The sequence below is a fragment of the Ylistrum balloti genome, unplaced genomic scaffold, assembly GCF_031769215.1.
Source record: "Ylistrum balloti isolate Yb309-2 unplaced genomic scaffold, AGI_CSIRO_Ybal_v1 Utg370450, whole genome shotgun sequence".
NCBI lineage: Eukaryota > Metazoa > Mollusca > Bivalvia > Pectinida > Pectinidae > Ylistrum > Ylistrum balloti.
The window spans coordinates 761014-781003 of NW_026782299.1; the positions used below are offsets into that span (position 1 = coordinate 761014).

A 19990-nucleotide genomic window follows, 5' to 3' on the forward strand; every position below is an offset into this window, starting at 1 on the left:
AAATCTTCTCTAGTCAACTGTTAACTACAAATAACAAACAGACAAAATCTTCTCTAGTCAACTGTTAACTACAAATAACAAACAGACAAAATCTTCTCTAGTCAACTGTTAACTACAAATAACAAACAGACAAAATCTTCTCTAGTCAACTGTTAACTACAAATAACAAACAGACAAAATCTTCTCTAGTCAACTGTTAACTACAAATAACAAACAGACAAAATCTTCTCTAGTCAACTGTTAACTACAAATAACAAACAGACAAAATCTTCTCTAGTCAACTGTTAACTACAAATAACAAACAGACAAAAACAAGTTAACTACAAATAACAAACAGACAAAATCTTCTCTAGTCAACTGTTAACTACAAATAACAAACAGACAAAATCTTCTCTAGTCAACTGTTAACTACAAATAACAAACAGACAAAAACAGACAAAACTAGTCAACTGTTAACTACAAATAACAAAAACAGACAAAATCTTCTCTAGTCAACTGTTAACTACAAATAACAAACAGACAAAATCTTCTCTAGTCAACTGTTAACTACAAATAACAAACAGACAAAATCTTCTCTAGTCAACTGTTAACTACAAATAACAAACAGACAAAATCTTCTCTAGTCAACTGTTAACTACAAATAACAAACAGATAAAATCTTCTCTAGTCAACTGTTAACTACAAATAACAGACAGACTGTTAACTACAAATAACAAACAGACAAAATCTTCTCTAGTCAACTGTTAACTACAAATAACAAACAGACAAAATCTTCTCTAGTCAACTGTTAACTACAAATAACAAACAGTTAACTGTTAACTACAAATAACAAACAGACAAAATCTTCTCTAGTCAACTGTTAACTACAAATAACAAACAGACAAAATCTTCTCTAGTCAACTGTTAACTACAAATCACAAACAGACAAAATCTTCTCTAGTCAACTGTTAACTACAAATAACAAACAGACAAAATCTTCTCTAGTCAACTGTTAACTACAAATAACAAACAGACAAAATCTTCTCTAGTCAACTGTTAACTACAAATAACAAACAGACAAAATCTTCTCTAGTCAACTGTTAACTACAAATAAAAACAGATAAAATCTTCTCTAGTCAACGTTAACTACAAATCACAAACAGACAAAATCTTCTCTAGTCAACTGTTAACTACAAATAACAAACAGACAAAATCTTCTCTAGTCAACTGTTAACTACAAATAACAAACAGACAAAATCTTCTCTAGTCAACTGTTAACTACAAATAACAAACAGACAAAATCTTCTCTAGTCAACTGTTAACTACAAATAACAAACAGACAAAATCTTCTCTAGTCAACTGTTAACTACAAATAACAAACAGACAAAATCTTCTCTAGTCAACTGTTAACTACAAATAACAAACAGACAAAATCTTCTCTAGTCAACTGTTAACTACAAATAACAAACAGACAAAATCTTCTCTAGTCAACTGTTAACTACAAAAAAAAAACAGACAAAATCTTCTCTAGTCAACTGTTAACTACAAATAACAAACAGACAAAATCTTCTTCAAACAGACAAAATCTTCTCTAGTCAACTGTTAACTACAAATAACAAACAGACAAAATCTTCTCTAGTCAACTGTTAACTACAAATAACAAACAGACAAAATCTTCTCTAGTCAACTGTTAACTACAAATAACAAACAGACAAAATCTTCTCTAGTCAACTGTTAACTACAAATAACAAACAGACAAAATCTTCTCTAGTCAACGTTAACTACAAATAACAAACAGACAAAATCTTCTCTAGTCAACTGTTAACTACAAATAACAAACAGACAAAAATCAACTGTTAACTACAAATAACAAACAGACAAAATCTTCTCTAGTCAACTGTTAACTACAAATAACAAACAGACAAAATCTTCTCTAGTCAACTGTTAACTACAAATAACAAACAGATAAAATCTTCTCTAGTCAACTGTTAACTACAAATAACAAACAGACAAAATCTTCTCTAGTCAACTGTTAACTACAAATAACAAACAGACAAAATCTTCTCTAGTCAACTGTTAACTACAAATAACAAACAGACAAAATCTTCTCTAGTCAACGTTAACTACAAATAACAAACAGACAAAATCTTCTCTAGTCAACTGTTAACTACAAATAACAAACAGACAAAATCTTCTCTAGTCAACTGTTAACTACAAATAACAAACAGACAAAATCTTCTCTAGTCAACTGTTAACTACAAATAACAAACAGACAAAATCTTCTCTAGTCAACTGTTAACTACAAATAACAAACAGACAAAATCTTCTCTAGTCAACTGTTAACTACAAATAACAAACAGACAAAATCTTCTCTAGTCAACTGTTAACTACAAATAACAAACAGACAAAATCTTCTCTAGTCAACTGTTAACTACAAATAACAAACAGACAAAATCTTCTCTAGTCAACTGTTAACTACAAATAACAAACAGACAAAATCTTCTCTAGTCAACTGTTAACTACAAATAACAAACAGACAAAATCTTCTCTAGTCAACTGTTAACTACAAATAACAAACAGACAAAATCTTCTCTAGTCAACTGTTAACTACAAATAACAAACAGACAAAATCTTCTATAGTCAACTGTTAACTACAAATAACAAACAGACAAAATCTTCTCTAGTCAACTGTTAACTACAAATAACAGACAGACAAAATCTTCTCTAGTCAACTGTTAACTACAAATAACAAACAGACAAAATCTTCTCTAGTCAACTGTTAACTACAAATAACAAACAGACAAAATCTTCTCTAGTCAACTGTTAACTACAAATAACAAACAGACAAAATCTTCTCTAGTCAACTGTTAACTACAAATAACAAACAGACAAAATCTTCTCTAGTCAACTGTTAACTACAAATAAACTACAAATAACAAACAGACAAAATCTTCTCTAGTCAACTGTTAACTACAAATAACAAACAGACAAAATCTTCTCTAGTCAACTGTTAACTACAAATAACAAACAGACAAAATCTTCTCTAGTCAACTGTTAACTACAAATAACAAACAGACAAAATCTTCTCTAGTCAACTGTTAACTACAAATAACAAACAGACAAAATCTTCTCTAGTCAACTGTTAACTACAAATAACAAACAGACAAAATCTTCTCTAGTCAACTGTTAACTACAAATAACAAACAGACAAAATCTTCTCTAGTCAACTGTTAACTACAAATAACAAACAGACAAAATCTTCTCTATTCAACTGTTAACTACAAATAACAAACAGACAAAATCTTCTCTAGTCAACTGTTAACTACAAATAATAAACAGACAAAATCTTCTCTAGTCAACTGTTAACTACAAATAACAAACAGACAAAATCTTCTCTAGTCAACTGTTAACTACAAATAACAAACAGACAAAATCTTCTCTAGTCAACTGTTAACTACAAATAACAAACAGACAAAATCTTCTCTAGTCAACTGTTAACTACAAATAACAAACAGACAAAATCTTCTCTAGTCAACTGTTAACTACAAATCACAAACAGACAAAATCTTCTCTAGTCAACTGTTAACTACAAATAACAAACAGACAAAATCTTCTCTAGTCAACTGTTAACTACAAATAACAAACAGACAAAATCTTCTCTAGTCAACTGTTAACTACAAATAACAAACACAAAAAATCTTCTCTAGTAAACTGTTAACTACAAATAACAAACACACAAAATCTTCTCTAGTCAACTGTTAACTACAAATAACAAACAGACAAAATCTTCTCTAGTCAACTGTTAACTACAAATAACAAACAGACAAAATCTTCTCTAGTCAACTGTTAACTACAAATAACAAACAGACAAAATCTTCTCTAGTCAACTGTTAACTACAAATAACAAACAGACAAAATCTTCTCTAGTCAACGTTAACTACAAATAACAAACAGACAAAATCTTCTCTAGTCAACTGTTAACTAAAAATAACAAACAGACAAAATCTTCTCTAGTCAACTGTTAACTACAAATAACAAACAGACAAAATCTTCTCTAGTCAACTGTTAACTACAAATAACAAACAGACAAAATCTTCTCTAGTCAACTGTTAACTACAAATAACAAACAGACAAAATCTTCTCTAGTCAACTGTTAACTACAAATAACAAACAGACAAAATCTTCTCTCAAGTCAAATAACAAACTGTCAACTGTTAACTACAAATAACAAACAGACAAAATCTTCTCTAGTCAACTGTTAACTACAAATAACAAACAGACAAAATCTTCTCTAGTCAACTGTTAACTACAAATAACAAACAGACAAAATCTTCTCTAGTCAACTGTTAACTACAAATAACAAACAGACAAAATCTTCTCTAGTCAACTGTTAACTACAAATAACAAACAGACAAAATCTTCTCTAGTCAACTGTTAACTACAAATAACAAACAGACAAAATCTTCTCTAGTCAACTGTTAACTACAAATAACAAACAGACAAAATCTTCTCTAGTCAACTGTTAACTACAAATAACAAACAGACAAAATCTTCTCTAGTCAACTGTAAACAACAAATAACAAACAGACAAAATCTTCTCTAGTCAACTGTTGTTAACTACAAATAACAAACAGACAAAATCTTCTCTAGTCAACTGTTAACTACAAATAACAAACAGACAAAATCTTCTCTAGTCAACTGTTAACTACAAATACAAAATAACAAACAGACAAAATCTTCTCTAGTCAACTGTTAACTACAAATAACAAACAGACAAAATCTTCTCTAGTCAACTGTTAACTACAAATACAAAATCTTCTCTAGTCAACTGTTAACTACAAATAAAAACAGACAAAATCTTCTCTAGTCAATGTTAACTACAAATAAAAACAGACAAAATCTTCTCTAGTCAACGTTAACTACAAATAACAAACAGACAAAATCTTCTCTAGTCAACTGTTAACTACAAATAACAAACAGACAAAATCTTCTCTAGTCAACTGTTAACTACAAATAACAAACAGACAAAATCTTCTCTAGTCAACTGTTAACTACAAATAACAAACAGACAAAATCTTCTCTAGTCAACTGTTAACTACAAATAACAAACAGACAAAATCTTCTCTAGTCAACTGTTAACTACAAATAACAAACAGACAAAATCTTCTCTAGTCAACTGTTAACTACTAACAAACAGACAAAATCTTCTCTAGTCAACTGTTAACTACAAATAAAAAACAGACAAAATCTTCTCTAGTCAACTGTTAACTACAAATAACAAACAGACAAAATCTTCTCTAGTCAACTGTTAACTACAAATAACAAACAGACAAAATCTTCTCTAGTCAACTGTTAACTACAAATAACAAACAGACAAAATCTTCTCTAGTCAACTGTTAACTACAAATAACAAACAGACAAAATCTTCTCTAGTCAACTGTTAACTACAAATCACAAACAGACAAAATCTTCTCTAGTCAACTGTTAACTACAAATAACAAACAGACAAAATCTTCTCTAGTCAACTGTTAACTACAAATAACAAACAGACAAAATCTTCTCTAGTCAACTGTTAACTACAAATAACAAACAGACAAAATCTGTTAACTACAAATAACAAACAGACAAAATCTTCTCTAGTCAACTGTTAACTACAAATAACAAACAGACAAAATCTTCTCTAGTCAACTGTTAACTACAAATAACAAACAGACAAAATCTTCTCTAGTCAACTGTTAACTACAAATAACAAACAGACAAAATCTTCCACAGTCAACTCTACAAATAATAAACATATTGTCTACCAAAACAATCAAACAAAGGATGCAACGGTACATGCACTAATCCAGGTGAAATGTTATATACATTGAGATCATGAACCTGCAGCCTGTCCCACCACAAATGGACATATTTTGACCCAGTCTTGTAATATCTTGTGATACCTAATTGTACTTTTTAGTTTATGTTACTGCTCTGGAACTCAATAATACAAATGATGGTGATGCCTATTTTGCATTTCTGTTATATAATCATCCATTTGAATCTATCTTCTACATTCTTATTCCTAATATTATTATTATCTGTTATCTTTAATTTTGATTGATGTGTCTGTATACTTGTTTATGCACTGTAAGGAGAGGGCTTTCATAGGCTCTGCCTGTTGCCCAATTCCTATTGTCAATACCACCAAGACAATAAAACATTCTGAAATCGAAATCATGACACTAGTTTTTGGATTACTTACATACTGACTATGCTCCACTTTGGCATCCTTGGAGCCAACATATTCATACACAAAACAGATATTAGGATGGTCTAGTACTGAGTAGTTGTTCCCCACATCTACAAACAGACCTGTAAAAAACATACACCTGTTAATAATATTCACCTTTCAAAATAAATTTTAAAAGTTAAAAGGAACAAGATGAGCAGACTTGTAAAACATAAACACCAGGAGATCTCATTAAAACGAAAATAAAGGGACATAATCTTTGAAATGGGGAAAGAATAGACTATGAATAAAGTTGCCCAATAACAGAATTCATTGATCATTAAAATGTTTCATTAAAATTGGTAATATCTTAATGTGATTCTGAAGATACACAAAGGTTGATTGAACTGGAAATTGTAACAGAAAGAAACAACTGAAAATTTCATGAAAGGTCAACAAATTACTATTTCTTACACATAAAATTCTACTTTTGTGTTTGACCCGTTTATTACCTATGATGAGTTCACAGTACTTTGCTCGTATGATGTCAGGGAGCTGTTCAGCAGTCATACACAGATACGCATCCTCCCAGGTCAGGTAACCATACTCTCGTGTGATCACAAAACCAGCAAAGTCATTACGACCCTGGTAAAATGAAAGCAAAATTTCAGTAAAACACAGTGAAAACCTCCTCTTCTTTACTTGAGATGACATTTCAAAATTAGATAAGGAAACAGTTGTACACAGAGAGAAGTTAATTACCCCAAAAAATCTGTAAAAAAATGTTTCCTCTTGTTATTGAAAATTATTTCTCTGTTGATCTCAAGCAAATGAAAGATGCACTAAACAGTGAGTAAGCTGTAGACTTACAAAGCACAGAGCCTTGAATAGATCAAGCTGGTGTAACAGGAATTTGTAGTCATCCTCCACAAAATCTGGCCCCTCTGTCTGTAACATACAAGTGAAGATATCAGATACTGTCCCTTATGTAGTACCATATTCAATCTATATGCATCAATAAACATACAGTAAAAGCTATGATTTTGTAAGACTATATCTTTTGCAGTGCCAAAGAAAAACTTTTTGTATATCATTTTTCTCTTTTCTTCAACTTCCTGGTAAATGATGGCACAATAAACCAATAAACAGATACCATACATATTCCTTGTTATTCGTCAAACCAGAATTTTGTAATGACAAAATACTTACATCTACAAATACATTGAGAGGTACCCATCCCTTGGCCCCATCTGTTGACACATACACAATGTTTGGACGTTTGTTGATGTTTTGTCCTCGATCCATCATGTACACACTTGTCTACACAAAGATAAAACAAAATTAATGCTGTAAAGCTATAAAATCATTACCCAGCAAATTAGCAATATCTTCTGACTAAACACCCAACGACAGATTATTAATTAATTAATCTATTAATTAATTTATCAATTAATTGAAAACAACAAAATTAGATTTTGATGACCACAAAGAGAATTTTTTTTCATTCTCTCTGGAAATCTAGGTTACCTGATGACCTCACCTTGTACGTATGATGTTGGTTCATGTAACACTATAGGACTTTGAGAATTTAGAAACAGTTGAGGACCTCACTTTGCATTTGTGATGCTGATTTATCTAAACCTCTAAGACAGATAAACAAGGAAAAGTAGAGGTTTTATCTAACAATGTAAGACTCTTAAAAACTAGGAATAGTGTAAGGCCTCACTTTGCACTTGTGATGCTACTTTATCTAACACTATAAGACTGATAAACTAGATAAAGTTGAGGACCTGACCTTGTACTTGTGATGCTACTTTATCTAACACTATAAGACTCTGATAAACTAGATAAAGTTGAGGACCTGACCTTGTACTTGTGATGCTACTTTATCTAACACTATAAGACTGATAAACTAGATAAAGTTGAGGACCTGACCTTGTACTTGTGATGCTACTTTATCTAACACTATAAGACTCTGATAAACTAGATAAAGTTGAGGACCTGACCTTGTACTTGCGAAGCCATTGCTCCACTATATAGCTTTGATTGTTGGGGATGGCCACCCCATCACACACACACAACACTTGTAACAAGTCCAGAAATCTGTAGTTCTGCAACATGAAAATCAACCTCATAAAACAAGGAACTATGTAGCATTAAAACTGATAAAACAATCATAATTTTAGACAGGTTGTCTTTAACATACGACATTGGAAACAAATCAAAGCATTAACCTACTCAGTCCTCCAAATTAGATATAAATCCTGAACTGTCATTTTCTAATTGGATTTTTATAATCAATTTTAATTCCGGTAAAGATATTTACTGTTCTCTCTATATAACGAGAACCTGAATCATAACATTTACACAGTAGCAAATTTGGTCTTGATAAAAATAAGTCAAAATATTTAAACACTTTTTAAAAAAAAAACATTAAGAAAACTGAAGAACAGAAAGTTTTTATTACTAACATGGTTTTTGATGAGAAGTTGAATGAATGTATCAATGTGTTTCTTTGTGATTCTGTCTACTATTTTGCGTTTGTCCCGGATCAGCTCAACGATCATCTGGGCCACATTAAGACCAATACCTCCCTGTAAACAATTAAATCAACAACATATAAATCAACTGCAGACACATATACCATCAGATGTAAAACAAGTGAACAATATTTTTACGATTTCAGTTATGACATTAAATTCAACATCAACAAGCTCCTCTGATCTATCTGCAGAAGATTTCTGATCAGGGGAAATAATCCAATTGTCTTCCCTAAATTTTACCTTCTGGGTGAACTGAGTTTGGAAGAAGTCAATGTACTTTGCAAAGTAGAGAGCATTTTTGCGACTTTTGCCAATCATGTACGCATGGAGCACATCATAGGCTTCCTTAAATATCCTGATCATGTGACTCTCCTCATCGCCCTCCCGTAAACGACACTGTAGTAAGTTGACTAAGATGTCTATCACCTGTAAGGGGAGATAAATCAATAGATAACGGAGATAACATGCTAGAACATATGAATGTATAATATGCAGGAGTCATATCACTAAGATCTCGTTAACAACAACATCCAGATTTGAAGAATATCAATGTTAATTTAGTGGTTTTTTCAATACATATATCATAGATCATATTTTGAAAAAATAAGATAGAAATGCTTTTGAAACATTTGAAATACAACTGGAGTACAATATCAATTTACTAGTAAGATCATCCTACCCTTAGATTCCTCATCAACTTCTGTCTGTTTTTGTCTGGCTGTCCTTGAGGCACCATGAAGTTCTTTAACTCTTGTAACGCCTACAAATGAGATATACAACTTTCATTCTGTCTTTATCATTCATCAAAGTTGAAGGTTTCCTATAGCTTCTAACCTCACCATGGGCAGCACTATTTGTCCTTTTACTGGTAACTCCCTAAGCAAATAGGTACATGCTTTTCAAAGATATATATGAAACTGACTATTGTTTTTCTATTTACAGCATACGTTTACATTTGATTTGGATGTAAATTCAATAACTGCAACAGATATTCAAGCATTTAATTGCTTTTCTGTAAGATTAGATTATGGACACACAATTCAACCTTTTAGGTGCATACAGTTTTCTTGAGAATTGAACATTTTATCTGAAAACTAGCAAACTTACGTAAACATCTACAATACCTACGGAGAAAGTACATGAAATCATCAACTTACCACGATAATACCATGTGTTTTCTTGGCATTCAGCTGGGTTGCCAACTGTAGCTAGAAGGACAAGCAGTCTTTATAAACAATTGTGGCACAGAGAGGCAATTTCAAAACACATGCATTTTTCTTTCTTTCAAATACAGCTATGTGCTTATTGAGTCAATCAGCTTGATATCTCCAAGCAGGTATACCCATGCCCATCCACATCTACTGCTGTTTAGAAGTAATATGGATGGTAAAAATCCTTACCCCACTTTGAGAAGTGGTTCAGTGTTGTGCCCCTGTGTCCTGTAATATCTCCAAGTCAATGCATACTTTGCAGTATAAGGTATGTTATGCAGAAAATTGATATAAATTACATACTTTATTGGTATTTTTTTTTCAATTTTTGTTTAGGTCTAAAACATTAAGTAAAATCTGAAACCATTACATATTGATATCATAACTTTGGAACCCCTTGATCGTCGGACTGTGTCTCACCATATTACTGATAGTAAAGACTTACATCTTGGATTAGATTAAACAGGAACGGCACCATTCCAGCGACAAAGTTAAAATTTGATGTGTCAAGTTTGACCACTTCCTGTATCGTGTAGGCGTCATCATACATGCTCTCACTGCTCGCTGACACCTGACAGAACGGAGAGAGAAAGAAGTTCAGAAATGTTCTATCCTACAGTGTCAGAAAAATTTAGGAAATGAAAGTATTGAGACGTATGTCTGAGGGTTTTTCTAAGAAATCTTTGGGATTCATAATTAGCCAAATATCAATACACATCATACAAAAGTTGTTTTTAAATTAGTAAATCTCTCATCGATCAAAAAATGTTCTGCAGGCACAGCTGTTGAACATTTTAGAACAAAATCTCTTCAATGAATTTCAGTTTCAATGAAATCAACTGCTTAAGACTTCTTAGCACTGTAAACCCCACCTTCCTGACAGAAGCTGTGTCCCATCGTAAGCCCTGCATAGACCTCTCACCATTATCCTCCATCCCACGCCGTTCATAATCCTCATCTGTAAGGCCAACAAACTACATGATTACAAATTATTGATTAAGCATTACATATATCTACTTTAAAATGTAAGCCATAAGAACATAGTTTTTGTTAAATTTTATCATAGTACTTACCTACTGGTCAATAACACATTTCAATATCAATCTATATTCTACATTCTCACCTGTCGTCTAAGGGTCATCTAACATTCTAACCTGTCATCTAATGGTCATCTAACATTCTCACCTGTCTCCTGATGGTCATCTAACATTCTCACCTGTCTCCTAAGGGTCATGTATCTCTGACCTGTCCTTACACATATCTCCCACATGTTTCCACTTGATGTCATGTCCTCCACAGTTTCCATGTATCTATATTTCTCACATGTCTCTACAGATCTCGCCTGTTCTTTTCAGTTTTTTCTATGTCTACAATTTTACATATTTCCCACAATTTTCAAATGTGACCTGCTGCTCCAACCCATTTCACTTAGTTTAGTCTCCTAAAGTTCTTCTATATCTCTATATTTCCATCAGTAATCTATTACCTAGTTTTCACAGGTCTACATTTCTCAGCTGTCATCTAGTTTTCACTGACCTACATTTCTCACCTGTCATCTAGTTTTCACTGACCTACATTTCTTACCGTCACCTAGTTTTCACTGACCTACATTTCTCACCTGTCACCTAGTTTTCACTGACCTACATTTCTCACCTGTCACTTATTGTTGGTTAGTTACGACACAAAATGTACAGAGATATCATTTGGGATTAGCTTTCAGATTTGTTCAGATTAAACAACCTTAACAAAATAAACAGATCACCTTTGATTCATTTTATAATATATAATTTGTTTTTGTCCACTTCATGACCCAAAGGAAACAAACATTTACTTTCCTACCTTGATAACTTGTTCATTTCTTTATTTATGTTTCATCATGAATCTCTTCAGTACTGAATCAATTGAATGTCAAGGAATAAGGAATAACATCAAAGCTTCATGATCTTCAGGAGTAAACATTGCAGTACAGTATCATCTACTCTGAACAACCAATTAATTAATTGACTTTTAATTATCATTTAACAATGATAAACAATTCCTTTTATCATCATGTCTCAACAACCCCCCAACCCCCCCACCCCACCCCCCACCCACACACACACACAAAAAAGAGGGTTGGGGTGGGGTTCAATTACTTCTAATTCCAAACATTTTGTTTTCTATCAGATAGTTATTTTAGTTAGATAAATTGAATTTTGTTGAAATATGATCACATAGTGAAAATCAAATTATGTCTTTATGTACTTTTAAATTTGGTTATACATGTATACATATATATATATAAGACAATGATGGAGTCTCTAAATACATCTCAATAATCATCCATTCATTGATTCATCCAGGCAGTAGTGGTTTTCCATGTTGATAGTGATGTCTGAACACTGGAACTCAACATCATGGACTCGTTAAAAACATATCAGAAACGTACTATCAGACACACCCAGCTGTTCATAATAGACATTCTGAGTTATTTCCCCTTACTTCACTTTTTATCAATCACTCCCAGTGCAGGTTCAAGTTTGATGCTACAATATCACATGATCCACTATACAAAGATGCATTATATCATATTGTTCTTGGCATGGGGGAAATGCAAGGGTTCAAAGGCTCAGAAATACATTACCGGTAAGTATTTTTGGCAAAAATATAAAAGACTACAGAATGAAATTCTCAATTGCCCATACAAAGGACAATCAAATCCTCTGTTTCAAAGGCTAGATGAAATACCATAAAATAACGGTAAAATACCTAGAGGTCTTGTTTACAAAATGGAACGTGAATTGAACGGAAGCGGTTGTCACCCAATAAACTCATACCAAATCTTGAGGGCGATGGCTATTTGGTACTTGCACACAAATTAAATAATGTATACATTACTGATTCTATCACAGCAGCCTCGGTAAATCTTTGTGAATTTGGCCAAGTCTCAAACTTAAACAAGTGAAGTAACAATATATACAAGGTTATTATAGTTACCCCAGTATGTTCTTAAGAAGACGTTTTCAGGAAACTGTTACAGTCTATCAGATTGTGGTAGCTCCATTTTATTTCCAATGTTAAGTATCACACTCAAATTACGGTCTTGGAAATACACCAAGCAATTATCAAAAGATCTTTTTTTTTCATCAAAAGGCATCTTTAAAAATATCTGCATGGAACCAAAGATTGTGATCAAATATTAAGGTTAAGGTATATAAACCAGGTTTACACAGACAAATTACCAGGCTACAACATACAATATAAGCACTTTGTACAAGTGTATGTGAGCTAATCTCAAAGTTTAAAAAGTTCAAAAGTTTAAGCAACTGGAAGTAGAAGCAATCTGAAATCAAATACTAAAGGGAAAGGGTTTAGTCTTGTGTATGGAAACTTCCAGTGTAGGGAACTGAGTTAGAGGCCATAATGATAATAATAGGGGATTTTGATGGGTGCCACTGTGAAAAAACAGGGAAAACAGACATTTCTGTTGTGTGCCTAGACCAGAAATCTAACGCGGGTCTCTGGTGTGATAACCAGCTGGCTCTACCAAATGAGCCAAACTGACCCGTGGCTTTTACACATGGTCAAATCTGATTTGGTCAATTCCCAACACTGGTCACTCCTAATCAGTCTCATACAGCCTCCATAAAGCAGGTCAATTTGTTGAACTTCTATTTCAATCAATAATCATTACAAATGGAATTATAGATAACTTTTATCAAACAAAACATTCACCAGGTATTAATGCTATCTATGAATGAGACAACTTATCGCACAATTACTTGACTGTGAATCTCTGTTTTTCTTTGTAGATAAGCTCAACTTGAAAAATCTTTCAATCAATGATGACCAGACTGAGTAGAAGATCTGATTCTCATAAACGAGCATGGGACACAGTAAACTCAGCTAACTGGAATATAGCCAAATTCATGAAATGTATACAAATTGCCATGAACAAACCAGGATAGGATTTCCAGTACTCCCAGGTACATTATAAACAATGGAAGGAAGAACTTTATGATCTGGCAGAGACAGACACCTCAACTCAACAATGATGCAACGGATAGGGACCACATCATTACTGAGAAGATTCTTACACAGACTACAATAAACATGGCGACATCCATGGATTCTGATGTTGACACCTTGGAACTCATGTGTCTACTTTCAATTAACTCTGTACAGCAGACCATCAGGGTCTTTCAAAAAACAAAGGACAACAATACCATGATCCCAATATATCGGGGAATAACTTAACAATTGGCCCATGAATATCTAGCCATCAGGAAAGTACTGGGGCCAGCAGACACATGAATACAATCACATTTTCAAAATGCCTCCCATATTTAGAAGTGGTCAAATTAAAACAAACATGTAGTATACCCTCAACATACCACCACCTTTGGTCCACATCTATTTTTGCAGTATAACAAGCAATGCACAGGGTATTAGATCAATCGTTAATAGATCAATAGTTTTATTTGAGGCAAATACAAGTGTATATCATCAATTCACAGCTATATTTACTATATTGTCACACAAATAAAGATCATCCTATCAGAGAGGGCCATGATAAAAATCTACCACACCTCATTATACCCACACCTAGACAACGGGAAAGTTTCCCACCACAAGGAATACAGCATCAACATCAATAAAGATCCTAGACTTCAGAAACCACTCACTATAAGCCAAGCCAATTTATAACAGCACTTGGGAAGTACAAGAGGACAATTTGTGTTCCCCACATGTAGGATGGAACTTGACAACTATTGTGGACATTGTGTATAGGGACAAATTTTACAACCACTACTGCTAGTTTTCAGTTCAAGTTGCAGTTGCTAGGAAGGACAACACCAAAGTTGATAGGGCCCTCAAAGAAAACCCAACTCTAAGCTATGGTCATGGGGAATGCCAGAGTGAATTCGCCATGAATGGTGTTTCATAACATCACACAATATTTCATTCTGTTCTCAACAGAAATACAGCAAATCATTTCATTAACGGTAAAAGCCATTCCCAGCAAAATCACCAGTCAGCAACAGGTGAAGACATGGACAAATGTGGGAGACAAAAGGAGAAGATAAAGGGTTTAGAACATATGTATCAACTACAATATAGGAAGATGTACCCGTTGAGATAACTGCTTCTCAACCAGTCAGGGAGCAGAGAATTGTAAAAACAGTTATCATGAACAGGCAGCAATCCAACATGTCAGACAACACAAATATACACCAGTCACAAATCACAATGACTAAGTGATGGTGACGAAACTATAGGTGTATTATACACACCATTTAATATAGAACGCCTTAGATATAACAGAGTGTACACCTAGACCAAACATCTGTAGAATACTTACATAATGGACCGTTAGAAGGGTTTGACACACTGATATGTGAATTTCAATTAGTTACGTAGGAACAGAAACACCTTCTAATAGCAACTGGAAGTGGTAGAATCTCTTATACAGGATGAGAAATGGGGTTTTACAAGGCCTTTCACTCTATGTCAAACTGCAGCCAATAACTGAGCGATAAGATGTTAAAATTTGCTTTCATAGAAATTAATTAATCTCTTTTGTTAAGTGATAGTTCTTAAACCAGACATATAAAAAATCTCATCACGATAAAAAACATCAGTCATATATAAAAAATCTCATCACGATAAAAAACATCAGTCAGATATAAAAAATCTCATCACGATAAAAAACATCAGTCAGATATAAAAAATCTCATCACGATAAAAAACATCAGTCAGATAGAAAAACTCATCATGATAAAAAACATCAGTCAGATAGAAAAACTCATCATGATAAAAAAACATCAGTCAGATAGAAAAACTCATCACGATAAAAAACATCAGTCAGATAGAAAAACTCATCATGATAAAAAACATCAGTCAGATAGAAAAACTCATCATGATAAAAAAACAAACCTTGAATGGATTGAACAGTCATTACATGGTATTCATGGTTGTTATAAATGACTTTTGCAGACAAGCATCATGTTTACATGTTATCTATTATGACGATATATGCTGTATCAATACCCTTCAATGCCAATATCTACTTTCCCTACACTAATTGCTGTATAGATGACCATTTGATTGGAACACTGACGATCAAGTGGAACAGCCGTTTCGACCATTAGCTGTAGCTGTCTCTACAATGATGATGTTTTTATAATCACTTGATGTCATTTATTATGCCGTAAATTATACTTTTTACTGATTAGTGTATATAGAGGCACTTCCATATAAATGTACATAAAAATCAAGGGATCTGCTCTTGATTTATCATGATTTATACTGGGATTATCTGAAAGTTTTCAAACAGGTGTTACAAAATATATAATAACTTTAATTATCTTAAGTTATCAAACAGGTTTTATCAATAAAATCAATCTGTAACCCTGAATTATCTGGAGTTATCAAACAGGTGTTATAAAATTCATCTGTGAACTTTAATTATCCTTAGTATCAAACAGGTGTTATAAAATTCATCTGTGAACTTTAATTATCCTTAGTATCAAATAGGTGTTATAAAATTCATCTGTGAACTTTAATTATCCTTAGTATCAAACAGGTGTTATAAAATTCATCTGTGAACTTTAATTATCTTAGGTATCAAACAGGTGTTATAAAATTCATCTGTGAACTTTAATTATCCTTAGTATCAAACAGGTGTTATAAAATTCATCTGTGAACTTTAATTATCCTTAGTATCAAACAGGTGTTATAAAATTCATCTGTGAACTTTAATTATCCTTAGTATCAAACAGGTGTTATAAAATTCATCTGTGAACTTTAAGTATCTTAGGTATCAAACAGGTGTTATAAAATTCATCTGTGAACTTTAATTATCTTAAGCATCAAACAGGTGTTATAAAATTCATCTGTGAACTTTAATTATCCTTAGTATCAAACAGGTGTTATAAAATTCATCTGTGAACTTTAATTATCTTAAGCATCAAACAGGTGTTATAAAATTCATCTGTGAACTTTAATTATCCTTAGTATCAAACAGGTGTTATAAAATTCATCTGTGAACTTTAATTATCTTAAGCATCAAACAGGTGTTATAAAATTCATCTGTAAACTTAAATTATCTTAAGCATCAAACATTTGTTATAAAATTCATCTGTGAACTTTAATTATCCTTAGTATCAAACAGGTGTTATAAAATTCATCTGTGAACTTTAATTATCTTAAGCATCAAACAGGTGTTATAAAATTCATCTGTGAACTTTAATTATCTTAAGCATCAAACAGGTGTTATAAAATTCATCTGTGAACTTTAATTATCTTAAACATCAAACAGGTGTTATAAAATTCATCTATGGACCAAAATTATCTTAAGCATCAAACAGGTGTTTTAAAATTCATCTATGAACCTTCAATTATCTTAAGCATCAAACAGGTGTTATAAAATTCATCTGTGAACTTTAATTATCCTTAGTATCAAACAGGTGTTATAAAATTCATCTGTGAACTTTAATTATCCTTAGTATCAAACAGGTGTTATAAAATTCATCTGTGAACTTTAATTATCTTAGGCATCAAACAGGTGTTATAAAATTCATCTGTGAACTTTAATTATCTTAAACATCAAACAGGTGTTATAAAATTCATCTATGGACCAAAATTATCTTAAGCATCAAACAGGTGTTTTAAAATTCATCTATGAACCTTCAATTATCTTAAGCATCAAACAGGTGTTATAAAACTCATCTGTGAACTTTAATTATCCTTAGTATCAAACAGGTGTTATAAAACTCATCTGTGAACTTTAATTATCTTAAGCATCAAACAGGTGTTATAAAACTCATCTGTGAACTTTAATTATCCTTAGTATCAAATAGGTGTTATAAAATTCATCTGTGAACTTTAATTATCCTTAGTATCAAACAGGTGTTATAAAATTCATCTGTAAACTTAAATTATCTTAAGCATCAAACAGGTGTTATAAAATTCATCTGTGAACTTTAATTATCTTAAGCATCAAACAGGTGTTATAAAATTCATCTATGGACCAAAATTATCTTAAGCATCAAACAGGTGTTTTAAAATTCATCTATGAACCTTCAATTATCTTAAGCATCAAACAGGTGTTATAAAATTCATCTGTGAACTTTAATTATCTTAAGCATCAAACAGGTGTTGTAAAATTCATCTATGAACTTCAATTATCTTAAGTATCAAACAGGTGTTATAAAATTCATCTGTGAACTTTAATTATCTTAAGCATCAAACAGGTGTTGTAAAATTCATCTATGAACTTCAATTATCTTAAGAATCAAACAGGTGTTATAAAATTCATCTGTGAACTTCAATTATCTTAGGTATCAAACAGGTGTTATAAACTTCATCTGTAAACTTAAATTATCTTAAGCATCAAACAGGTGTTGTAAAATTCATCTATGAACTTCAATTATCTTAAGAATCAAACAGGTTTTATAAAATTCATCTGTGAACTTCAATTATCTTAGGTATCAAACAGGTGTTATAAAATTCATCTGTAAACTTAAATTATCTTAAGCATCAAACAGGTGTTGTAAAATTCATCTATGAACTTCAATTATCTTAGGTATCAAACAGGTGTTATAAAATTCATCTATGGACCAAAATTATCTTAAGCATCAAACAGGTGTTGTAAAATTCATCTATGAACTTAAATTATCCTTAGTATCAAACAGGTGTTATAAAATTCATCTGTAAACTTAAATTATCCTTAGTATCAAACAAGTGTTATAAAATTCATCTGTAAACTTAAATTATCCTTAGTATCAAACAGGTGTTATAAAACTCATCTGTGAACTTAAATTATCTTAAGTATCAAACAGGTGTTATAAAATTCATCTATGGACCAAAATTATCTTAAGCATCAAACAGGTGTTTTAAAATTCATCTGTGAACTTTCAATCATCTTAAGCATCAAACAGGTGTTATAAAATTCATCTGTGAACTTTAATTATCTTAAGCATCAAACAGGTGTTATAAAATTCATCTATGGACCAAAATTATCTTAAGCATCAAACAGGTGTTTTAAAATTCATCTATGAACTTTCAATCATCTTAAGCATCAAACAGGTGTTATAAAATTCATCTGTGAACTTTAATTATCTTAAGCATCAAACAGGTGTTATAAAATTCATCTATGGACCAAAATTATCTTAAGCATCAAACAGGTGTTTTAAAATTCATCTATGAACCTTCAATTATCTTAAGCATCAAACAGGTGTTATAAAATTCATCTGTGAACTTCAATTATCTTAAGTATCAAACAGGTGTTATAAAATTCATCTGTGAACTTTAATTATCTTAGGTATCAAACAGGTGTTGTAAAATTCATCTATGAACTTCAATTATCTTAAGAATCAAACAGGTGTTATAAAATTCATCTGTGAACTTCAATTATCTTAGGTATCAAACAGGTGTTATAAAATTCATCTATGGACCAAAATTATCTTAAGCATCAAACAGGTGTTATAAAATTCATCTGTGAACTTTAATTATCTTAAGCATCAAACAGGTGTTATAAAATTCATCTGTGAACTTAAATTATCCTTAGTATCAAACAGATGTTATAAAATTCATCTGTAAACTTAAATTATCCTTAGTATCAAACAGGTGTTATAAAATTCATCTGTGAACTTTAATTATCTTAAGCACCAAACAGGTGTTATAAAACTCATCTGTGAACTTAAATTATCTTAAGTATCAAACAGGTGTTATAAAATTCATCTATGGACCAAAATTATCTTAAGCATCAAACAGGTGTTATAAAATTCATCTGTGAACTTAAACTATCCTAAATATCAAAAAGGTGCTATGAAATTCATCTATGGACCTTCAATTATCTTAAGCATCAAACAGGTGTTATAAAACTCATCTGTGACCTTAAATTATCTTAAGTATCAAACAGGTGTTATAAAATTCATCTATGGACCTTCAATTATCTTAAGCATCAAACAGGTGTTATAAAATTCATCTGTGAAACTGAATGATCCTAAGTATCAAACAGGTGTTATAAAATTCATTGATAAACCTGATACACCCCCTGGCAG

At 31.8% G+C, this 19990-nt stretch overlaps 1 protein-coding gene across 1 annotated transcript in view; it reads right to left on the reverse strand.

Moving 5' to 3' along the window:
- LOC132555029 (inositol 1,4,5-trisphosphate receptor type 1-like) overlaps positions 1 to 19990 on the reverse strand; it is a 148139-nt gene that overhangs the window by 45126 nt on the left and 83023 nt on the right. Inside the window, exons 14-24 of the mRNA XM_060219366.1 lie at positions 10817 to 10902; positions 10390 to 10515; positions 9891 to 9941; positions 9413 to 9493; positions 8974 to 9159; positions 8662 to 8784; positions 8197 to 8301; positions 7400 to 7510; positions 7061 to 7138; positions 6703 to 6835; positions 6224 to 6333 (exon numbers count right to left, since the gene is read on the reverse strand). Of these exons, the coding sequence (XP_060075349.1) occupies positions 6224 to 6333; positions 6703 to 6835; positions 7061 to 7138; positions 7400 to 7510; positions 8197 to 8301; positions 8662 to 8784; positions 8974 to 9159; positions 9413 to 9493; positions 9891 to 9941; positions 10390 to 10515; positions 10817 to 10902 (1190 nt within the window). The remainder of the gene's footprint in view (positions 1 to 6223; positions 6334 to 6702; positions 6836 to 7060; positions 7139 to 7399; positions 7511 to 8196; positions 8302 to 8661; positions 8785 to 8973; positions 9160 to 9412; positions 9494 to 9890; positions 9942 to 10389; positions 10516 to 10816; positions 10903 to 19990) is intronic.